We start from the raw sequence: 24682 nt of genomic DNA, 5'->3' as shown, positions 1-24682 counted from the left end.
GCACTCTTTGCGACAATGCTTCGTATATATGTTTGTAAGGACGTGCGAGTGAAAAAAACCTTTATTCGAGCATTAAATGTGTAGTCTTATTGCCTAAACAAATTGCTTGCAACACTGCTTTTGTACATTATATTTTTATGTCCGCACAATTGTAAAGAACAAAATCTGCGAACTTTCTTTGCCGACCAGCTGCCTTTCGGTGCTGCACACCCAGTTTGGCCAAGCGTTGCACACCATCATCGCTGCCGACGAGGAAGGCGAGGACAAAACAGCGGACACCGTAAAGGTGATTTGGAAGCACGTGCGAAGCACAGCCCTCGAAAGACTCACCATCGCCAAGACACTGGAGCTGGACAAGAAAGTTATCTTACAGTCCCGCGCCAGCTTTTTCAAGGCACTCAGTAAGACACCAAATTCTGCGTCAGCGATCAAAATGTCGAGCAAAAATGAGCAGCGAGTACTCCTTTCTTTCTTTTTTTTTTTTTTTGTTCGCAGTACTTGGCTGGTTACAAATACGATTAACGAACACAGCAGGTAGCTTTGTGTCTATCCCTACATTGATTTCGAAAACTGGACGAAGTTCAGTTTTCGTAAAAACGTTCATGTAGCACAGTTTGTGTTAGCATCAAGCTCTATCACTGCTGCATAAAATACTCCCTACGTTTAGTGCATAGCGCCTTTTGTTTGCGTGAATAGGGGGATGACCATCCATTCGTATGTCATGACGTCACTCAAGCAATAAAACCGAGCGGACCGCGCCTCACCACATCTAGACCTCTAGAGGAAGGTTTTTTTTTCTATTTTTACTCCCGTAATTCATCTGCTGTCCGTCACAGCGTAATCGCAGTGAGCGTTGTTCGAAATGCTCTCTTAATAATTTTTATCAATAATCACACTACCATTTTGTACCGAGTGGCTTTTTCTTACGTCACCACTGACGAGTGATTGATGCTAGATTTGATGGGCTGACGAGTTGCCAAAATGCGCTCGCCACACGTCTAAAGAAAGTGAGCGAAAATATTTCTATAGGCATTTGAGAAAAAAGCTATCCTAGTGCGTTCACCATACCTCAATAAAAACAACCTCCGCGTCTAAGGGTATGACGTAACAGCTTTAACGGCTCCCGTCTGAGTCCCCCTTCCGCATCCTTGTTCGCGCACACTCCACGAACGTTACAGCTCACTTAATCAGTACTACCTCAATTACTGTATCGTTAATCTCGTACATATTGATTAAAATACTGATTAGCACCACGCTGTGTGTTAAAACACAGGACATAGATATCAACCGCGCTTTAACCATGCCGCACGAGCGAGTCTGAGTGGCCTATACGTATATATCTGAAACGGCATCTGAGTACTCTAGGTTCTATCCCATCTCATCCTAAATTTTCCCATTAGCACAAATCATTAACCTTTGAAATTCGTCATTACACACGTGACATCATACCTTGTTCGACCAATCCAGACTTTGTCGTCTTGCCTATGGTCGGCGCCGCCGGGTTTTGGACTGAATGGGACCCTTAACCCGGTCGCGTGAATATATAGTATATACAGACAGTGTCAGCTCGCTAACCTGGCATATCATATAGCAATGATTATTTAGGAGCTCCTTTTCCTAGCTATGATTGGTCCATCGGTATCGAAAGGTCAGGGGTGCGTGCTGGTGACGCAAACTCAGGCCATCCTCTCTGACCTCTTTGTCCACACAGCTGCAGTTGCCATGGGGAATATGCCATAATGACTGCTTCTTTTTCCTCGCTTAGTGTGCCACATTCGCAGCGAGTTCTGAACGTTTTGGTTATCAAGGAAGTTATCAATTGTAGACCATCAGGGTGCCTGTAAATATGGGACCTTGCGAATTAACTGCTGCTTGTAGCCTGTGGGAAGGAGAGCTGTGTTTGTTCTCCTGTGATCACCTCATTTGCGAGTTCATGGTCGCTGACAGCTCCGTGCATGATAAGTTCACAACATATAAAAGTAAGATTTCAAACCTAACAGGTTTGGCAGAGAGGAGGGACATCCAAGAGAATCGGAGGTCGTTGATTCGGATCCCACCGGTGGCATCTAACTATTATTTTTCTACTTTTTAGTAAATTATCTCCGCGTTTAAATAGTACTCCATACTCATATAAAACACCCCCCATCCTTTCCTATGTGTCAACGGCTGATGGCTCCCTTCCTAGGCATGTCATAACGAAGCCTCATTTTTCACTGCATTTGTTTGCATGCTCCTGATGATATGTAGCCACATGTTTTGCGGTTTAGAATGGCTTTCCCGTTTATCGCAGGAGGGCTCAAGCCTGTCGACCCCGAAACTGATGCGGCCTTTCAAGAACCTTACACCGATTACTTTCTTGCCAACCTGATCCTAAACACGCGACTGACGGGCCGGCGTATAGACATTAGCCGAGGATTCGGATCACTGCACCTGCGACGAGGCAGGTTTGCGGTGGTGCATTTGAGGCCAGACTTCCTGTACCCGATGGCCCCGGAACCTAGCGTCAACTACGGAACGATGGGAGCCCTCGTAGCAAGTGTGATGTTTGATTCTGCACTGCGGAATACCTCGGCCGATGACCACCGCGAGGGAGATTCGGAAAACACACTTGGCGAATGCCTTGCCTCCTACGCCAAGCGGACGTTGAAGGTCGAGTTGAAACCCGAAGATTGGAAGGCCAACCTAAAGGCGAGGTGGGCTGTGGAAACTGCGCTGTTAGCCACTAGGAGGAATCACAACTTCCTCAAGAGATCCGTTTTTGATCGCTTCCTGCTGGTGCGTTTCGGTCGCACGTACTGCGGCGAAAAGTTCAGGTCGCCTTTGGAGTTTGCGACCATGTCGTCGTCGTTGTTCGCCGACGCTTTTGCTTGCCCCCGCCGCGCTGTCCTAAACTGCTGACGTTGTTGGCAAGCCAGCTGCTAAGTGAAATGACAGTTTAACTTCTTTTAGTTGATGCACCATTTCATCGACTTCTACAAATACAGATGATTTAGTGCAATCTCTAAGCACCTTGACAAGGGGGGAAGGGTTGACCGCAGTGCGGAACTATGGATACCATTACTTCTGACTAGATATAGTGACCGTTTTCTTATAACGGCCACACTTATTTAGACTTCATCAGGAACTGGCATGGCGTGAGAGCGTCTTTGTCGCCGCAGATCCTAACGCTATCGACCGAGCCGCAGAAAGCCTAATGTGCCCATCCTTAGCGCACAATTGTAAAAAAAGAAAAGTTCAGAAACATAGGTGCTCGTAGTTTTCATTGTTATTGATGCCTCGTTTTTGTTGTTATCCACTGTTGATAGAAGCTTGTTTCCTCATAAAATCTTAGCGATATATCTATGCAGCACATGTCAAAACAAGTTGTTATTTATCCGAATGACCTTTAACTATGTCTTAGTGCAGAACGTCACAATTTCGGTGCCTTCTCCTTGTGGATGTTAAAGGAAACCTACATTACTTTTTTGTTTGTTAGGATAGGGACGATAGCATTCACCGGGTGCGCTTTGAAATCAACTCGCATTTTTTAGACTTTAGGCATGAAAGATTCCTGAGGAGGGAAGGGCTTTGAGTGACACTCCCAAGTGCAGCTCAAGAACGTAGTTTGGGGAGATTTCTATATTCTTTCCCAGCGTGCCAAGTGCAAGAGAAAGCATCTTCACAGTCCAAGTTGAAGGCATTCCTCCATGACGTTTTGGGTAACGGTATTAAAATTATGAGATACGTATTTTCATGTTAATTGATCGAGCGCTTATGCAGTCGTGAGGTATCACTGCCTTGAGTGTATTTCACACTTAAAACGCGTACAGTCTAGACAGAAGTAATTAAGCTGCCCTTACCACCTGTCATGCCCTCTGGAACCTCATTATCTATAGGAATATGTCATTGGCGCAGACTTACTTCAACAGTCGGTTATGACCGCGGCAGGAGACAGCTGGCAATTGCACAGTCGCCACCCCATCGTCTGCTAATTTTTGCTTTTTTTTGTTAATGATGTAGATGTGTTGAGGTCACACTAGACAGGATATTTTTTTGAGAACACGGCAACTTCTGTTCATCAACGATCACTTCAATGTAGTTTTTGCTTTTCATACATGGGCGTTGCACGACCTGCCGCTTTCTATTCTATCACAGCCTCACATCTGTGGATATTGCTGATGTCATCCTGCAGCATCCCTCGCCAGCGACAGTGCCTCTTTTCCGGACTCGTCACATCCAGACAGGTGCAACAAGGTGGAAGATTTACCTTCTTAGTAGCGTTTCACAACATTAATAAGAACTAGTGAAAAGACAGTAGCATGTACTGTAATTCCAGCGTTTCATATACCATTTTGAGCTTTGAGAGCAAATACCTGTTATTATCGCTATTAAGAGCTGATATTCGCCGTAAGATCGACCTATAGGTGGCGCCACCGTCGCTCGTGTGAATCGGCAGCCTGCGGCGCTCGCAGAAATGTACGCGGTGTCGGTTACGATGATTTTGCTGGCAAAGAAAACATGCCCTCTGCAAATCATGAATGATTACAAAGTTGCAATTGTTGAAAGGAAAAAAAACCCCTACAATTGGGAAATACTGCTGAAAAGAAGCGCGGGTAACGAGGCACGCAGCCCCACCTGTCTCTTATATTTGCTGGCGTCGTTCTGCGCGCATTTTTTGGCTGTATCGCACTCCGGGGGTCTGATATTTTTGTACCGTTACACTTGCCAAATGAAGTTTTGTTTTTCTGGTCGCTTTTTTACCAATCTGCGTGTGCCTGATAGATATACAGATGCACGAGAGGCAAATTTAATGTCAATTACAACGAGCGCATTTTTCCTTGTGAAAGGTCCCGGTTGTGACGTGTACTACCTATGTGATTTTTCCCACGCCTTATTTTTGTAACACGAAGCCACTGCGTCTGTCTTCAACGAATGGGGCACTGCAGAGCTCGGTGAAATCTGGGACGACAGTAGTTGCTGTGCTAGCATCTTCCAAACCCACGTAGATGCAAGTTTCTTGCTCTCACTTGCCTTAGAAGAGGATGCGCAGCGTGCACACGTGGTACTTGATTCGAAGATTAAGCTGATTAAACAGAGTACAGAGACTAGACTTCCCGGCAAGTTTGCCGCACACTCCGGGACGCGTATTGCCAGACCACATCCTGTAGGAGCACTCGAACGGACGACGGTCTGGCGCGTGGATGGATGGATGGAATATAGGAGCGTCCCCTTTAAAACGGGGTGGTAGCAGTTGCTATCATGCTCATTCCCCCCCCCCCCCCCCCCCTATATCTTAATTATTATTTTCGATTGTTTAACAATATCATCATTCTATTTATTGATTTTTTTTTCTACATTACTAACATTATGTCACTTTTCTGCTTTTAAGCCACCAATCTTCCAATCGTTTTTTGCGAGCTTCCACCGCAGGCTCATTCACCCGGCCACTGGTATCTCTAAACCCCAGAGCTTCAGGAAGAGTGACTGCGCCTGCATCGACTTCCGGATGGATACCATTACATTCGAGTATAATATGGTTAATTGTTTCTGTGGATTTACCACATACCGCACATGTGTCGTCTTCCCAGTTAAATTTCTTTTTGCAGCTGCGTGTTTTAAGACACCCTGATCTAGCTTCAAAAAGTAGGTCACTGCCTCTTGAGTTATCAAAGAAAGCTTCCTTCCTGATCTGCCTTTTCCACTTTCGGTATAGTTTTACACTCTGTTTCTTTTCCATCAAATTTATCCAATTTTTACCTTCTGTGTTTTTAACCTGTTGCTTAACACTATTTCTTCGTCTTTGTGGCCAGCATACTTACTGGTTAGTTTCCTAGTTCTTTTCCTCCATTGTGAGTCAACGCTTTTTAGGTATAGGTACTCAAATACTCTAGCTGCCCACCTGTTACTGATTTCCTAAGGCGTTCCTCATATGCTATTTTACTCTAAGCTTCCCATACTTCGAAAGATGCCCAGCTCATATCTCCCTATGTACCACCTCATTTGTGGGTTTGCCGTGGGCACCCAGTGCTAATCGTCCGACGGATCTCTGATTTATTTCTAATGTCGACTGTACCTCTGTTTTAGGCACAAAACCGCATTTCCGAAAGTAAGCTCGATCACCATAATTCCTTTTTAACGCGAAAGCGTTACTTCGCTATGTTCACAGATTTCTGTCCGCAGACCGTGTCCGCAGACCGCGTCCGCAAAATCGTGTCCGCAGCAGTTGCGGGTAATTGAGTAGTAGTAGAGGTTAATGAGTGGTGTCAATCGATAGAGGCTGACGTAATGTTGCTGCAGAAAAAATAATTAGGCAAATAAGTTAAATAGGTAATTAATTAGAATAACTGGTTGACAGGAAAGGAAAGGCGCAGTATCTGCCATACTTGTTCTGTGGACACCTGAACCGCGCTGTAAGGGAAGGGAGGAAGGTAGGAGCGAAAGCGGAAAGAGAGAAACGGGTGCGGTAGTGGATATGACGTCAAGGACGTGACGTCTCGCAGCCGGAAGTAGAGCCGAAAGAGGGCTTAGGAAGGGATTGGCGCGCAATTTGAAAGTACCAACGACTAAAATGGGCAAGACTTGAATTAAGCAACTAGAAGCAACCAGAAGCAATCAACAGCAGCATCCGTCCGTGCTTTCGCATTACTCAATGCAGATTCTGCAGTGCTCTTTAATTTTCTTTTTGATGCACGACTCGGGGCTGCATTGAATCTAAGGTAGGGTTTTAATAGAGTAAAGACATTAAATTGCAGTTGCGTGTTCTGTCTTTGAAGCGATGCACCATTGAAGTAAATAGGTGTTTCATCCCGTTATTGCTGGTCATTTGTTTCACAGTTGCAGATCACGAGCCCCCCCGCCCCCCCCTCCCCCTCCTTCCCCCCCCCCCCCCTCACCTGGACGATATTGCTAGTACAGCTAAGATCAACCAACTAAGATCAATATAACCGTATAGACAGAACAAAATTGAGAGCACTGCAGAAGCTGCACTGAAGTTTATGCGGAAGCCCGAGAGTTGTTGTTGCTGTTGCGGCACTGGACGCGTCATTTCTTTTTTTTTTTCATTTTATTCCTCTTTTGATTTGATTTCCTTTTCATTATTTGTTTTCTTTTTATATTTTTATTTGTTACCTACCTAAACGCCCTCCAGCGTTTTTACGCTAGGCAAATAGAGTTATGTAAATGTTTGCAGGAAGTTGGCGTGGCGTAGTGGTGTAGCGCTGTCGGTTGGGACGAGGAAGGATTCTGGTTCGAGTCCTGGAGTGGACACGTTTTTTTCCTATTAATGATTAACCAGAACAGGCTCTGGTGACAGGCCTTGGGTATACGCTCTGATGACGTCGCTCATGAGGCAAGAAATTCGTCCGCATTAATATAAATGTGTAATATAATATAACCAGAGACATCGCCTACTTGGGGGAAAATATGGGCAACGTAATAGTTTGAAAAATGACTATATACATATCAGAGATCGCAATTGTGTAGGCTGCAGGAGCGACGTCTTTAATTCGGTGGCTATATACGCAATTGGCTGGACTTCTTAAAATCAGGTCGGTGGCAAGCGCCACCTAACGACGAATCTTTCGCAGGCTGCACCGATGCGGCCCTTCATGAAATATATTTAGCTACTTTCTACATCATTCAGTTATGAAAATCTGCCGCCTACAAGAAATCCTGTTTCATGCGCAGCCAGAGATTTTGGAGAAATTCCAGGAAAAAGGTTTTGGACGTAATTTTATCACATATTGCAGAACTGTCCAGCAGCTATCAACATATCGGTACATCCTCGCTCTGAAATTTTGTTGCTTCTTGCTATTTTTCGTTGAAATTCCACCGCTGTGTTTTTATGACTATCGTATTACTCGTTATAAACGTCGGACGAACACCAGAAGCAAACTTTTTGCTATGTGTCGGAAGTTTGGGCCATTCCGTAGCCTGCAATAATTCTACGTTTCCTCATATTTAAAATAGTACGTGTCCCAGAAAGCTGAACATGAGTCTTCGCGCAAAGCGAAAACGTTCGCTGACACTTCATGCCTTTGCTGTCGTGTTTCATCAAGATATCAAGATCTCGGTACTGACGGTCGAGTGCGGCGCCGCCACCCCAATTTTGAATTGATCTCGAAGATAGATATCAATATTGTATCGGATGTGGTAGCGGTAACGAAAGAAACAGACTCTCAGCTGACCGTGACCATGTCCAAAAAATTATCTTCTATTGTCTACCGTACAGTCAAACTCTTTGCCGTCATCCAGTCTAGTAATACAGTGTAATACAGTGTATAGTGTACTGAAGCGGACTGGCTATGCACTATTTCCGAGAATCCTTCGCAGAGATTTTTGTAATATTATGTGCGAGTGGAAAAGCCTTTATCGGCGCGCAATAAATTTGTGATCCCATTGCCTCAGACTCAGCTGACCGTGACCATGACAAAAGAGCTACTGAATTTATTGGACGATCGCACATATTTACATGCTCGGTTCATGTTACTCAAGCTCAACCAATAGACAAGTACACATGTAAATACGTACATAGCTAGTTCATGAAACCGAAACAAGAAGAAAAACTCACGATGTAACGATCGTAGCTCTAAATAATTGACTCTTCAAGTTCTCTGTTTTCTTAAACGAAAGATTTCAATAAATCAATTAACGCCCTTTCTAGGTCTCTCAGGAAAGCCGTAGTTATCGTTACCACCGGTGACGCGACTGTAAAAGCATTCAAGTCTCTCACAATGGATCTTTGAAATTAAGGGGGGGGGGGGGGGGGGGGGCACTGGCGCATTTTAAGGGTGCAGTATTGTTTGCACAGGGCATGCATGCTCGAGGTCTTCTCGGCCCCATATGGCCCCATGTCCCCTATGCTCAGACGAACGTGAACAACGTTGTCCTTCGTGGCAGGTGGATGGTTTTGGTCACGGATAAGTGAGAAAAAAAAAGCTGATGTCTGGGCGTACCCCCCTTAGAATCAACGTTTATGGCTATCGCTCTGAGATGCCAGCGACGCATTGTACAAAGCGAATAATATACATGGCGTTCTGGCCCGGCGAGGTCACCCCATATAATTCCTTCTGTAGCCGAACACACAACTTGTCTACCAGAAAATTATGTTTCCAATATTTTGCATTTAACTGACACCTGTTTACGAAAACAATTAACAAATGAACAACTTTACTAAAGATGGCCTGTTTTCGCTTTGACGAAGAAAAAGATACCCTCGCGCACGCGCAAAGTGATTCTTAAGAAGAAGACGAAGAAGAAGACTAGGAAGGAGGCCCAGTCTACCACCACGGCTGTTATGTCCCACCGGAAGAAAACAAGCATGTAAGTGTTTTTCTTTTCGTCAATTGGGGGGGTCCTGGCATCAGCACTCTGGATATTAGTTAGTGCTCTTGGTTTATTCGTTCGCGAGACCTGCTGCGTACCAAAGAAAGTGTTGCAGTCCGCTTGGGGCGGCACGTAGACATTTTGATGAAAGCAGCATTGTGCGCATAGGCGTAGCCTGCGATTACATCCTGGAGCATATTAAAAGTTGAGTATTTTGCGCAATAATTAACTCGCGCGCTTACACCAGCTGTTAGTGCACGGAAATCTGCACTCTGCAATCTTCATGTCTTTAGCAATGGCCACAGGATAAGGGGATGGAAATTTACTTTGTGAGCGATGAAAGAAGGAACCATGTGTGCGACAGTGAGATTTGTTATCGGGTTGGTCATAGAAGCATGTTTGTAATCGATGGATACCAATGAGCTGTGATGAGACCTTAAGAACCTCAAATATGCTGCAGCCGATATCCAACTCTGACACGACAGATTGACTGAAAGCTGCAATCTAACAAGCACAAGACACTTCGACAGGAAGAGTGCTTTCCTTTTCGTTTAGTGTGTGTCACGCCACAGTAGTACTTCTATCCGACCTAGTGCGAATCAGACTTCCAGAATTTACGCCGTTCTCATAGAACCAGCACCTGGGAGAATTATGCGCTGGATGAGGCTACCTCTCGTACTTTGGTGTGGGTTTGCGCGGTATTGTAAAGAGGTGCTGCTATGTATAAGGCAACAAGAACCAACGCTTTATTGCGGCCTGGGTTTTTATACGACGCACACCACAAACGATTCTGTCCCTTAATATACGCACCAATACCATTCCGAAGTGGCACTTCTTCGCTAGCCGTCGGATTTTCGCAATGAATTCCTGAGCAGCTTCACCGCCTTTCTGAGAGTGCATGAAAAAAAAAAAAAAAAAAAAAAAAAACAGCATAACTTGCAGCGATCTCCTTCACTTCAGAGAATAGTTGCCTTCCACATAACCGACGACGTCTTCCTAAGCTCAGTTCATTCACCTGTTTTGGGTAACAGTGTCCCTGCACCACTCGCACTGCACTGTCCGTGAGAGCAGCTATGGGCAGCGCTCGCTTCTTCATTGAGTCCGTGACGTTATGGGCCTCGAAGCCTGCAGGGGAACACGATGCGTTGGCCACGTTCCTTCTGCGTCTACGAATTCCGGCGGACGTCCAGCACTCATGCTTGCGTGGGTCTTCTCATGTAGCAATACTAGGTCTCGTCATCACTGTTTTGTCGCACTTGGAATCGCATCAGTCTGGCATGAGGCAACAAGAACCAACGCTTTATTGCGGGTTAGGTATTTATACCAACCAAGTCACTAACGTGGCACGATGACGATGACATTGCCGATGAAGGCGCGATTAAGATGACGATGAAGCTGTCGATGAAGTTGCCGACGTATCAGGTGCTTGCTATTACTGACGCTCCGCCTTATATAAACTGCTCGCGCACCTTCCACCACTGTTGTAAAGTGGAAACATCCACACATCGTTTCGGACTTGTTCTTTGAAAACACAGACATTGCCTGAGATATTAAGGATCGATAGGTATGGCCCATGTGTGCACTGCAATGTGCAAAATAGAGAAGAATTGACAGCTAATATGCTGCTTCGTTTTTCCGGGCAGGTGGGGCAGCCTTTTTTTTTTCTTTTTGGACGCCATGGAAAAGTACAATCTTGTCAACTCTCAATGCTGCGCGAAAATAAGGGTCTGCAATCGACAAGCCGACAACACTGAACATTGTGGTTATAGCTAGAGAGGCAGCCAAACAAATTTAGTTGTCTCTTGTATAAAAACTGTTCAAGGATGACATTTGTCAGCATAGATTGATGTAGCCAGGCACTAGTATGATGAGAGTGTTTGGTCCCTCTAAGCTTTTATGCCGAGCAAGAAATGTATGAACGCCATTGCTATACTTTGCGATCAAGAAATATATTTCTTTTCCGGTGAAATAATGTTATTTTAGTTAATACCTAAAATTTTCTCTATGGCAGATATCACTAGCCTAAATCACCTACAACTGGAGGTTTTGTGACAGCAGTAAATGCTGCGTCCGAAGCACGGAACCATATTGCTGGAAGCATGCCATTCCCCTATCATCTACTTCCGTTTCAGCTCGGGCCTCCTACGCAGTTTTGTTGTGTGAGCATGTGAACAGGAAAGCTTGGGATGCTTACTGCAGCTTCTGATACTTTTGGTCCAAAGTCTGTCGACAGGAAACGTATCGGAGCACTCGTGTGCAATTACTTTTTGCACTGAAAAGGGCTCGCAGTAGGTATCTTTCATGATTCATTAAGTTGGCTTTCCCACATTCCCGCTGCCGAATACATGGCATCACTGGCCGCACGCACGCACGCACGCACGCACGCACGCACGCACGCACGCACGCACACACACACACACACACACACACACACACACACACACACACACACACACACACACACACACACACACACACACACACACACACACACACACACACACACACACACACACACACACACACACACACACACACACACACACACACACACACACACACACACACACACACACACACACACACACACACACACACACACACACACACACACACACACACACACACACACACACACACACACACACACACACACACACACACACACACACAAAGAATGATAAGGTTCTTAAATTGCGTGTTGCTGCAGTGACACGCAATTTATTTTGAGCATGCTGCACGCACACATTATGTGGTGCTGAGAAAATTACGGGAACATATGCTGTTGAATAAATGACACGAATTATGGCTATAAAATTCCAAAAGATGGTGTTACATCCTTATTGGGGAATGCTGCGTTGAGATGAAGCCGACGTAATATTTATCAAATGGGTCGGCGGCATTAGGCTCGAGCAACTTGGTAGTTTACGTTCCTTGCTCCCAATAGCTTCGAACCGCTTTATTTCTTTCTCGGCTGCTCCTGCTACATCCCCCAAATCTAACCTGGGCTCCGCCATCTTCATGCCAACTGGACCAGATCGTCCTCTGGCGCTAATTACTTCTTTCTGCATCAGTTCCTGAACATTGCGGAGCTGCGACTGCGATTTCTATGATTTCCGCTCAAAACGTGGCATAAGCATATACATAGAAAAATGCAGCATTGTGAATTACAGCCATATGCTCAGAAATTTTATACAAACTCTTGGAAAATTCGAGTTATGACCGTATTTTTTCTAAATATTTTATAACTGCACCATAATTAATATATCTGCCAGGGCGTCAAGGGGCAGTCGTGGCTCTCTTGGAGCGCTGCCGCAGCCCCCAGAGGCGATGGTGCCATTCAGCTCGTCCGACGAGGTGCAGTCGCCGCACCGTTACAACGCCGCTATGGAGGCGCTGAGGCGCATGCGGCCTCGTGCCAAAGGTGCCACGCCCGTCACCGACCCAGACAGCGGGCTCCTTTTCGGAAACCACGTGCGTTCCATGCTGCTCGCCTGCTGGGGCGCCATGGGCGCCGGCATGGCGCTGGGCTTCGCTTCGCCCGCCATGGTCTCCATCGAGCACCAGCCCTGGTACAACGTGACGTCCAACAGCCCACCCCATAACCGATGGATCGCCGACAGCTTGCTCCTGGGTGCGACTATGGGCGCGCTTCTGTCGGGTCAGTGGGCTGTCCGCCTTGTTCTCTTCCGAAGGTTCTCGCAACTGAGTTCCATGCTGATTCCAGCTTGTACAAGTGGCGTTCCTCGCATTTGGCAAAGGAAATACTGCATAAGCAGGCTTAAATATATAGCCAGTTGCCACCTTAAATCTACGTTCATACCTTGCCCAGATATTGGCATAAATTAAACTATAACGCCGTAAAGGCAGGTATCATGTATTACCTAATTCTTAGGCAAAACTGCACGAGACACTATTCAACTACCATCAGACTACTGGAAACAGAAATTTAAGATGATACCGTTTAAATGTGGTGCTCATTAAAGCGCGAAATCAGTCACGTAACTACTCGTAATCAGGAGAAGCCATCATTATCAGCAGAAAAAGCAACGTAACTTCGGTCGCCACTTCCAAGTGCCTCCAGTTTACGATTTTCTGCAAGACGTGAGACCATTTTCACCCCCTCACACGCCATTTTTCCACCTGCACATATGATTGAAGGCAGCTATGCATCTCCCCGCTCAGTTACAGTTCTCAGTTATTAGTAGTACCACACGCTAGACTAATGCTCTTAGTGTTGCTGCTGCCACAGCCACGTACTAGGCAGTATTAGAGATATCACTAAAGGACTAGACGTGTGTACGGTGCTTGACACGAGACAAAAGACGCACAAATGAATTAAGAACAAAGAAAACAAACGCCACTTTTTCGTTATCTCTTCTTCCATTTCCTTCTTCATGAATTTTTAGTTTGTTAGCAGCGCATCAGCTAGCCTCTCAACAATTTATTTCGTTCCTGGGACTTTTGGAGTGTCACTGCATGGGTATACTCTATCCTCCCTCCGCAATAGCATAAGCTGCTCGTGTGTTTCCATCACTTCCTACTTTGGCTCTCCATTGAACTCTTTTCTTCAGGGCGTGGCAGGTGTGTTTCACTTGATCTGTTTAATTATTCCATTTCTTGTCATTCTCCCCTTCTTGCGGAAAGCTTTTGAGAACTGTTCCCCTGCAGCTGTATTGTTTATCAGGACGCTTTGAAATGCCTGTTCCCTTTAAAGAAAGATTTCGGACTATCCCTGAAACTTTTTATTTCTATGCTTAGAACATGCATACCTATACGCTTTCCATAATTTCCAGGAACGCTTGCCTATAGTGCACAAGGTCTATGACGGAGCGTGTTACCCGGCCTTCTGAGCAGCTTCCCTTCCATTTAAACGGTATCATTTTACGCATTCGTTGTAAGATGCTTGTCTCTACGAAAATCCTAGAGCTGCGGCAGTGTTCTCCTATTCGGCCTTCAGTGAGAGATAAGCGTCTCAAAACCGATCAGGATTGCTTAGCTGTCGTCTTGCCTGGACGGAAGTGGCACGTCATTCACTGTCATTCGCGATGCAGGCCTTCTGCTGCACCTGGTGGGATACCGTAGGACGCTGTTGCTGTCTTCAGGTGGCCTGGCCGGCCTCTGGGTCTTTCTGGCCGCATCAAGCAGCGTCAGCTTCATCATCGTCGGGCGTTTAGCAAGCGGCATGTGCCTGGGCGTCGTTACCAACTGTGCCTGCCTCTACGTGGCCGACGTGTCCCCTCCGTCCAAGAGGACCCTCTTCGGAGGCCTCACTGAGGTTTGCTAACTGCCTGCACATCAATGCCAGCGCAATTAAGAATATTACAACTCTATTTCTTATTCAATCTTATATCTTAAAACCTGAATGGTATATTCAAGCTGAACGGTAAAAATAAACTCAATAGCGAGCATTTTTTTACAGTTCCGAAATAAAGCAGATCATTTATTTTCTCTGATTTTCATTCGTTATGAGGTCAGCGCTACTAATACACGGGCTAGGACGCAGACCACGCCGGAAGAGCGACTTAAATTTGTTTTCATCGGTACTTCGGCCGAGAGCTCATAGAACGCAAGGCGCCTGTAGCTAATGTTACCAAATATAGCCGCATGCTGTTCGGGCCTTTCTACTCGTTAACAGCAGAGGAATTCAGCTCAGGATATTCAAGCCTGGTGATATAAAGAATAAACAGAAGCTTCAAAATAATGCACCTCACAGTTTCAACACCCTATCATTCACACTACGCCAGTGATTTCTTGCTGCAACCTCGAAGTGACACTCGATGCGAAAGGACGTTTATGTCGTTTTGCCGACGAAAGCGTTTCTGGTTACGCTACATTACTTTCATGACAAGAATAGAAGTATAAAATTGGCAGACAACTTTATAAAATCATGAATTAGAGGATTACAAACAGCATCATTACAATGCGAAAAAAAAGGGAGCAGGAAGGCATTTCGTAATTAGCAACGTCGCACGAGCAATGTTTCGCATCAGGTCATATCTTGACCTACTAATCTGCTAAAAACGGAAGATTTTATTTTGACAAGTTAATTCCACGCCTCTCTTTGCTTGTAATTTCGCTCTTTAACCCACCATAGTTGAGTAAACTGTCGAAAATAAATGTATTCCTGATGCAGCAGGAGCGCAGTTCTTTTTTCCGCAATGTAAGAGCTGGGCCTTGTGCTGGACGCAGGTGTCGACGAGTGCGGGCGTGCTGGTCGCCTACCTGCTGGGCGGCCTAGCATGGCAGCTGCAGGCGGGTGGCTGTGCGCTCGCCTCGGTGCCCGTGCTGGCTCTGCATAAGTACGCGGTCGAGAACCCGCGCTGGCTGCAGATGCACGGACGTGAACTGGACGCCGACACTGCTGTCATGCGCCTGTACGGGATAGACCCACCGCCGGAGTTCCGACGCCACCGCCTCGAAGGGGCTCCCCCGGTACATCCTGAAACCACTCACCCACGCTGGCCGAGACAAGTCAGGTCAATCGTCTCTGTTACTGACTCCGCTAATTTTGTAGTAAGGTGCGCAGAAATAAATGTGGGAGAGAATGTCACCAGCGAGTCGTCGCTTCTGTGCTTTTATCTGATTAAAACGATCTCCGATTGGAAACAAGAAACGTGATTGCGGCGCCTACTACAGGTTTAAAATACACAAGTCTATCACGGTCCCGTGCTCCTCCCCAACTGGGCTTCATTGTACGAGCGATGTGCTCTAAAAATCATTACAACGTGCAGTCATTCAGTAGACTAGTATGTATGAAAGAAGGCAACGCTAAAAATAAATTCATGCATAAATGAACTAGCTTAATTCGCTTCTATAGCCGCGTTTCACGCAAATGTGAACAGCTGACCTCGCGTGAGTAGTCCGCGTAGCAGGCTGGGCTCAGTAGCGAGAAGCCTAGTGTTCAGAAAACCGTTTATACCATGCTGACGACGCCTGTTCTATAACAATACCACACAATAGCGGCGGGTACCAATGCGCAGCCATTGCTATAAGGCAATTGTGGTCGTCATAATCAAATCATCACCATCATCATCATTATCAACCGGATTATACCCTACGCAAGGCGAAGGCTTCTCCCATATTCTTTGAACTAACCCTAGCTAGCTGCATCCACTTGACCCTTGCGAACTTCTTTACCTCATCCGCCCTTCTAACTTTCTGCCGCCCCCTGCTACGCTTTCCTTCCCTTGGAATCCAGTTTGTTACCCTAAGCGACCATCGGTTATCCTCTCTTCGCACTACATGTCTTGCCAATGCCCATTTCTTCTTGATTTGCACAAGAATGTCATTAACTAGAGTTATTTCTATGACCCATTCTGCACGCTTCCTATCTCTTAACGTTACAGCTACCATTTTTCGTTCCATAGCACTCTGTGTTGTCCTCAACTTAAGTAGAACCCTTTTCGTTAGCCTCCACGTTTCAGCCCCGTAGGTGAGCGCAGGCAAGATGCAACTGTTGTATATGTTCCTTTTGAGCGATTACTACCTATCCTAAGTATACATATTCGTTTATCACTTGCAGTACTTTGCTACCTATTGTGAACTGCTGTTCCTTCCCAAGGCTGTTGAACATTACCTTTGTCTTCTGCATATTGATTTTAAAGCCTACCTTTCTGCTGTTGCTATTTCTGAAGTAGTGGTCAACATGGGATAAAGGGTTTTATGAACACGATTCTCGATACTAGACACAGCCTGCCACGCAGATGATTCAAGCGAGGTCAGTTATAAAACTGACACTTGAGGGAAAAATGATAGCGCAAGTCCGGCTCGACTTTTTTTTCCTGCCTTATAAACAAAGCATGGGGATTGCCTGAGGCAGGCAAGATTACATCCATTCATGAGCTGAACGACTGTACCCGCGGCTATCTGTGGAACTCGTGGCAGCGGCTAAAAAACGAGCAGCAGTGGACTAGAAGCTATTACGGGAGGAATATATGGATACAGACCATTTTACTCTTTTCATTCAGAGCTAGTGATGGTGATAGTGAGTTATAGTGATATCTACTTGAAACCTCTACGTACCTCAAGAAGTCCGTTGTATTGATGTAGTGCTTATGTAAAGTTTACTGAACCAATAAACAGGTTAAATCAACGTAAAATAGGTTAGATCAGTTATATGTTCAACTTGCGCCATGCTACTGAGCTTTCAGAAAGCGAAATGAATCTTTCTTAAGCACGCTGATCCCTAACAAAAACTGCAATCTTAATCTCTCAAAATCTGATAGAAATAAGACGCTTTGCATTATACCATTCTGAGCCTCGCTGTGATAACGCGCAGCGACTCAGAGCTTCATTGTAAGCTTTCATTAACAAGTTAAAGTGTTCCCCGTTGTTTATTTTACAAGCAGCCGGAATTGCAACACACCATTTATTTTTGCACTATCAGGAAACGGTATATTTTTTCGATGTATTAAAAATAACAATGAAGAATGAGCTTCCATGAACGGGATTGTACGACATTCAGTACTTTTTTTATTATGCAAGCTTGCCATAAGGCATATTATTAAAAAAAAAACCATGTAAATTGTTTTCCGTAAGGAACCGAAGAAGGCTCCTGCTCTTATCGTTGTCGGTGAGCCATTTGGAGAAGTCCTCTTCCCTTGTTGCTGTTAGTCCCACTTCCTGCAGAATCTATGTCCTTGATGCCCTGGTGGCGAATATCCACAGCAGGTAGCGAATATCCACTTCTGCAGCTGATGTGGAACACTTCGGGCATGTGGTGGGTCTGCTTAATCACAGACAATGGGGATGGGTACACATTTCATTTAATTGCGCACATGGGTATTCGATCACTTTATATGGCAGTCGAGAATGGCACGCCACCACGCGATAGATATGCCAGACCGGCTGGAATTTGTTTTCGGGGGTGTACGGATTAGTCTGTTTCAATCCAAAAATATGCTACGGAACCTCCCGATAGGTTCTCAAAATTAAAACAGCTTGTGGCGTTGCGCGAATTTTAGGCTGATTACGACGCCCCAATGTATGCATTGCGTATTCATTGTACTTTGTGCGCTCAGCTTTATTCTGATCGTTGTGTTTGTGTAATTTGTGCCAAAAGCAGAATAAATAAATAAACAATGGGGACATTTAGGCTCCGTCTTTAACTGCATGACGTGAAAGCGTAGGCGACCACACGACATTTAACATCCCGCGCTAACTAAGCCGTGTGCCTGCGTGGCCTACAAGCATCGTGCCTGACTTGGCATCCTAGAGCACCGGAAGGCATCGGCTTCTTAGTCCACCTTCCCACCTCAAATGAGCGATCCTCCCAACATGCTGATATCATGTGGTCTCATTAAGTCGCAGAAACCATCGAATAATTAATTTTACCGACCTAACAGTTGCCAGCTACCGCCATGCCTGTAGTTCCGCTCAGAGCGACGACGCTGATTGCGGATGTCTTGGAAAATGATAACTTTAACTTTGGCGCGTTAAAAACTGTCATTAAAGTGAGATGGTCTTGTTATACCCGTGTTTCTCGTTGTTTCGGACGTTCACAATAAGGTGCTTGACGTATTGCCCCTTGACGTTGCCCTCGTTCAATGCACCCACAGGATGGTGGCCGCTTGCCTGCTGCTGCAGCTCCTGCAGAACCTGTCTTGCGCCCAGTTTTGCCTGCTGCGAGCGGTGCAGGTGATGGGCGCTGCGGTGGCGGACGTGCCCCCGCAAACAATGGCAGCGTTTCTAGCGGCCCTCCACGTTGGCTTTGCCGCCATGTTCAGCGCCGGGACGAATATCGTCAAACGCCACAGATTGCTTGGCGCCTCGGCTTGTCTGGTGTCTGGCACGCTGTTCATCTTCCGACCGCTGCAGTACGTAGGCTTCAGGTGAGCTGTTTCACATGCTGCAGTTAAAACTAAGTCATAATCTCTGCACGTGCGCCGCTCCAACTTTTTGCCGACCCCAGAAAGTTGATTCTGGAATGTTCTAGTGAGTAAGTGCTCATCAGGACACTAGATCCATGCAGGAATTTTGTCAGCAGTACTTCCTTGTACCTGAATCTTGAATTCAGTTGTGTTTCCAGCTTCATCCTGTGCACTACTTCTACTTGTGAACGCGTCTTTTCCGCTTGTTTATGCCCCGTACCATGCACCAACTGACCCAACGAGCTACGCTTTTTCAATTAATCTTAATTGACCCGCTAAGCTGTGACGTCACAGTCAACTTTTCTTATTGCGAGTAATTCAAACAATGCATTTTCAAGGTATCATCAGGTCCGTATTTAGAAGAAGGAGGGTCATAGGCTGATGCGCATGTAGCCCACTTTCGCTCACCTTCGGCGAACTCGCCACACGTCCGTACTATGCTACTGTAATATACACGAAGTTTCATTTCAACTACACCAAATTATAAACAAAGTTAAGATTAATGTGGATAAGCAGTGGTTAACCCGATCCTCACGTCAAACGCGAACCCTTTGCCCAGCCACACGAAATATGCAATGTTTTCTTTCGGCTTTATGCAGAGGCAATAGCTTAGATTCTCAATGCTTTTTTTTTTTCCAAGTGTGACTGCGACCTGCAACATTGCCGTAGGAATTGAAATCTGCACGAGTTTTATCGGTTTTTAGAAAAGGCGTCCCTCTTTCTGGTCTTAGCCGGCGCCAAATTTCTATATTATCCGCACCTTGGAAAATGTCGACACACAGCTGCCAACTGCATCTCCGACTTCTTGAACGAAGTTAACATTTTATCATCACTTCAACACAAGTTTAGAATGGGACTTTCCATTGTCACTCTGCTGTCAACTCTTGTTCATTTCCTCACTTCTGTGCTTGACAAAGCCGGAAGTTGCGTTTAATATCTTTAGATCTCAGTACAACTTTCGACCGCGTGCTTTATGACAAACTTACTCTTAGACTGCAGCTTAGACTTCTTGATTTCTCTCTTATCTTACCGATCGTACTCATTGTGTAAACATTAACGAGTATAGGTCTCTAAGCCTAACAGTTACTTCACGGGCAGAACTGAGAATCGTCTTGGGCCCCTTTGTTTCAAATGTTTTGTAATGATGGTGTTAAAGTTATTAATGAGTCCTTGAAAATTTATTTGTGAAATCAGTCTTCCTTTACTTCTCGAAGAGAAAACATCCTTCCTAGTCTCCCAAGTTCATGCACTCTATCCAGGATAATCTTCTCACTCAAGTCAACGGGTTGAATGTGAGCATAACAAATGAATTGAACGGGGAAACAGATGTGTATTAACAATATATTTTCTCATCAGCCTTCCGTAAACTTTGTTTACTACCGATCATAAGCTTAAAGACGCGACACCACATGTTAAAGATCTAGCGTATTCTTCTCTGATCAGTCCGACACTAAAATGTGGCTGCATCATTTGGGGCTTCACTAAAAACAATATCGACACGTTAGAAATAATTCAGCGCAGATCTGTCCGATGTATTTACTCTTGTCGTACAGATTGCATATCTGCTCCAATGACTTCCACGCTTCAATCAAGATGTAAGTTTTACGCCTAAAATATTTGTACTTGTTATTTAACCGTTAACATAGCCCCAATCAATATCGGACGCCGCTCAATAGATGGCAAATCGACATACTTTCGCAAGGACAAATTCATTCCAATACTTCCTTTTCCCTTCAACTTATTAGATTAGAACAATTTACCCAAAAATTGCATCCAGTCAATGAGCATGATAGAACACACATAGCCTAGCTGAACAGTGTGTAACTATTTTATGCGTTGCATTTCTTATTCTGCTTGTATCTAATGCTCGCAGGTATCTTCATCTATTGTATATATTGCACTATTTCACGAGTTTTGCACTGTTGTCGCTATATATCGTACAACATCTGCGAGACTCATATTTCACTTCCAAAGTAGGAGCTTTTGAGTTTTTGTTATTTTTTTGCTGCAAAAAGCTTTCCTGTGATACACTCTCATCCTTCCTGGGCTTAGTAGTATTCTGTAAATAAAAAAAAAAAGGTAAGTAACGCAGAGGCCGCTTTTCGATGGGGGCGAAAAACAAGGCGCCCTTGGGCTGTGCGACGTCAGTGCACGGTAAAGAACCCCAGGTGGTCGAAATTTCCAGAACCCTCCACTATAGCATCTCTCATAGCCTGAGTTGCTTTGGAACATTAAACACCATAAACCAAACCAAACCAAACCAAACCAAACCAATAATAGTAAGTCAAAATAAATAGGCCGATAGTATTACATATTATTGGCACAGAACACAAACGCAGTCAATTAACGCTCGGACGAGGAGGTACACAAAGGACTACTCCGGGATGAACTTTGACCAGGCTCATTTTCCTCTCCCAAACGGGTGAAATGGAGGGAAGCAAATATGTATTTGAGAAATGCAGAAAGGCGGTATTGGTGGCTGTGGAAAAGGAAGTTTCCCTCCTTATCCCATCTATTATTCCCGTTACATTTTAGTTATTGCCTACCCAACCCTTCCTCTCCCACAACAATGGGACGGGAGGATTGATGGCAAACCAAAAACTTCTTCCCAATCCTTAAGCAAGCCAAGCTTGACTCAAAACAAAGGGTCCTTCCGGGGTAGCAGGGAATTCCTGTTCTTGCATCTCGACAAGGTCTTCTTAAGTAAAACTTTCTGACTATATCTATTTGGTACATGCTACTTCAGAAGGAATCTGCACTGAAAAGACGATCACAGGAAACGCCGTGTTTCCTGTGATCGGCTTTTCAACGCACATCATTTCTTAAATAGGTCTCCCCAACAGACAAACTAAATCGCATTAGACGTGGGGCCCTGTCAGCTATTTCTGATTTTCTCGCTTCACACACGTCGCTCAACGTTCTATTATTTGTGGTTCCGTGTGTGAAGCAACTTCGACTGCAGTCTCTTCTGCCCCCGCATCCCCCTCTCCCCCTTATTTGATCCAGCGCTCGGTATCATCAGCCTAACCAGGTTGAACTCTGGTAGTTTAAGCACACTCATACCCAACCCAGAATGTTATGGATTCCATATGCCGAGCTGCCGGAGCGGAGTGGACTCAAATCCAGGAATTGCATGTTGGAAGCGAGTACGTACGGAACGTCGTAGCTGTCTCAACAGCCGAGCGGCTCACGTGCAGACTGCAACACATGAACATTATCGCGCTGTGCAATTCCTTCAATGCCTTCCAGGGCCCTTTGCGATTTGTCTTCCTTTTCTCCCGCTGATCCTGTCGTCGTCCACACCGTAATGTCGTCGGCAGAGGAAATTGCAATCGCCCCTTGCAGTTAAACACGCCAACAACCAAGGAAGAAACACATAATACTCAGCGAATTACAAAAGGCCTGACATGCCTTCCTCCTGGGACGCGTATGCAAACAGGCACACCAAATAATTGAGCAGGAAGAAAAGACGTGCAACTTGAAGCACACAATCCTGTGGATACCGGCACACGAGGGAATCTGTGGCAACGAGGCAGCCGACAGGATAGCCCGAGGGCATACTTTCCGGGCGCCTGCTCCAACTGCCCCAGAGCCTTCAACCCCTCTCACATATGGGGAACTGATAAAATACTTCAAACTAGGAAGAAAACGATACGCAGAACCACACAAAGACCTCAGCAGACAGGAGGCTGTAGTCTGGAGGAACATTTTTTTTTATAGTAAAGTAGCACAAAATCTGGCCCGAAAAATTAAAAAATAACACACGCACCGCATGCGGTGAAGTCTCGGACATCCTGCACATGATATGGAACTGCAAAGAGCAATTAGATAAATATAAAACTCGAGCACTCAGTCAAGCGGAGTGGGAGGCAGAGCTGGCAAACACGGGTATCTCTGAGGAGCGCAGCCTGCTCACCAGGGAGTGGAAAGCAGCCCAAGCCATTGCAATCCTGGACTAAGGAAACCAACCACGCAATTCCGTGAACCAAATAAAGTTTTATTGCGAAAGCATTACTACTCGCACTTTCAAACCTTCGCGTGACCCGGCCGCAATTACGTCTTACCCACGTGACGCTGTGACGTCACACTCCACGTGACACATGGGCTGGCAGGAGCTGCGAACTTGGGTCTCTCGTTTCACATGGGACGGTTGTGTCAGAATCAGCCTGCTAGGACCCTGGCATTCACGTTACCCCTATAGGCCACTAAGGCACGTTCATACGGGTTGGTTAAAGCGGAGCTTTATATGTTGGCTGAGGAAGAAGAAAAAGAGAAGAAGAAGAATGCTCGGTCACCCACAGCTAATGCTTTAGCGCAATATTTCGTCCAGCAGCGTTGAACCTTTGTAATTTTATTTTCTCTCTCTCTCGCGCGCGCTGCGCATTGCACGCACTTCCATTTCTGAAAGATTTCGCATATCCCACTCGTTTAACTGCCTGAAAACCGTACCATTTCTTTTTCTGGGGACGGCTGACCTGCTTGATTTAACCACCGCCCCGATTTCCTGGCGCGTGGTATGGTCTGGTACTACCTTGAATGCCCGAATGCATACGTTGCAAGAATGCCGTAGTGGATAGGTCTAGACTCATTTCAACAACAACCTGGTGTTTCTGAATGTAGTACATTGACGTCGCGCAGTAACTCTTGCATTTGGCCTCCATCTAGACGCGGCCGCCACGATAATGATTGAATGTGTTCTCTCCCACTCGGCAGCCAAGTGCTATAACCACTGAGCCATCGCATTAGGCCTGTTATCGGTAGTTGCAGTCAGCAACGACCGCATCAGAATGATGGCAAGTCAAGCGGACAAGGCCTAATTCGATACTCCGTGCTGATATAACGGACTACAGTAGCTTTCCTTACTAGCCTTGTTACTAGCCTTGTACACGGTGTATGGATATATATTCTCACACCATGTTACAGTAGTACGAAAATTTACGGGAAATATTAGCCTTACGCTTACAGCAATTTATTCTGAATTGCAGTTCAATGAGCAGGGTGCTTAACTGTCTTGTACCGAAATCGTTAGGGTTGACAGTATGCCGAAATAAATAAATATAAGGCGACCATTTTCCCCCTCCTGGCTGCAGTCAGTGGTCCGTGGACGAACAGCCCTCGGTGACCAGCTGGGGCGCCGTTATTTCCGTCACTTCGCTGGTGCTGGCTTACTCGGTGGGCCTGTGCCACCTCCCAGTGCTGCTCACCGGCGAGCTGCTGCCATCGAGGTTGCGACACCCGGCCTCCTCGCTCATATGGGCGTCGCGGTGGCTCGTCACATTCGTGCTACTGCACTTCGACGTGGAAGTTCTCAACGCCTTCAACCAGAGAGTTTCGTTGGTGACGCTGAGCATGATGGTACTACTGATCACTGCGACCATCCTCGTTCTGATCCCCGAGTCAGAAGGTCGCACGCTGGGAGAAATTGAAAGCGGATGACTAGCAGTTTTTTCTGCCTGATTGAATCACTATTTGAGTTGCTTTCTATAATCAGATGAAAGAAAAGGCTC

General features: G+C 45.7%; 2 protein-coding genes across 2 annotated transcripts in view; both read left to right on the top strand.

Annotated features, from left to right (window-relative positions):
- LOC146198741 (uncharacterized) overlaps nt 1-2898 on the top strand; it is a 26191-nt gene extending 23293 nt beyond the window's left edge. Inside the window, exons 8-9 of the mRNA XM_084591968.1 lie at nt 190-361; nt 2248-2898. Coding sequence (XP_084448094.1) covers nt 190-361; nt 2248-2898 — 823 coding nt within the window. The remainder of the gene's footprint in view (nt 1-189; nt 362-2247) is intronic.
- Nucleotides 2899-12633: 9735 nt separating this feature from the next.
- Nucleotides 12634-24611, top strand: LOC146198740 (facilitated trehalose transporter Tret1-2 homolog). The gene is made up of 5 exons (XM_084591967.1): nt 12634-12964; nt 14358-14581; nt 15496-15782; nt 18864-19136; nt 24266-24611. Exons 1-5 carry the CDS (start codon nt 12634-12636, stop codon nt 24609-24611), a joined length of 1461 nt encoding a protein of 486 aa, XP_084448093.1.
- Nucleotides 24612-24682: the final 71 nt, after the last annotated feature.

This window comes from Amblyomma maculatum, chromosome 2 (genome assembly GCF_055883805.1).
Source record: "Amblyomma maculatum isolate TAMU_Amacu chromosome 2, ASM5588380v1, whole genome shotgun sequence".
NCBI classification, from domain to species: Eukaryota; Metazoa; Arthropoda; class Arachnida; order Ixodida; family Ixodidae; genus Amblyomma; species Amblyomma maculatum.
Note: the sequence above shows the minus strand (reverse complement) of the source record. Positions and strands in the feature narration are given on the sequence as shown.

Bases quoted from the DNA above. Each gene is read 5' to 3' on its own strand.
- LOC146198740 (XM_084591967.1), top strand. From the start codon at position 12,634: ATGGTGCCATTCAGCTCGTCCGACGAGGTGCAGTCGCCGCACCGTTAC. The intron at 14,582-15,495 runs GTTTGCTAACTG...TGCTGGACGCAG, and splicing joins TCTTCGGAGGCCTCACTGAG to GTGTCGACGAGTGCGGGCGT. The intron at 19,137-24,265 runs GTGAGCTGTTTC...TCCTGGCTGCAG, and splicing joins CTGCAGTACGTAGGCTTCAG to TCAGTGGTCCGTGGACGAAC.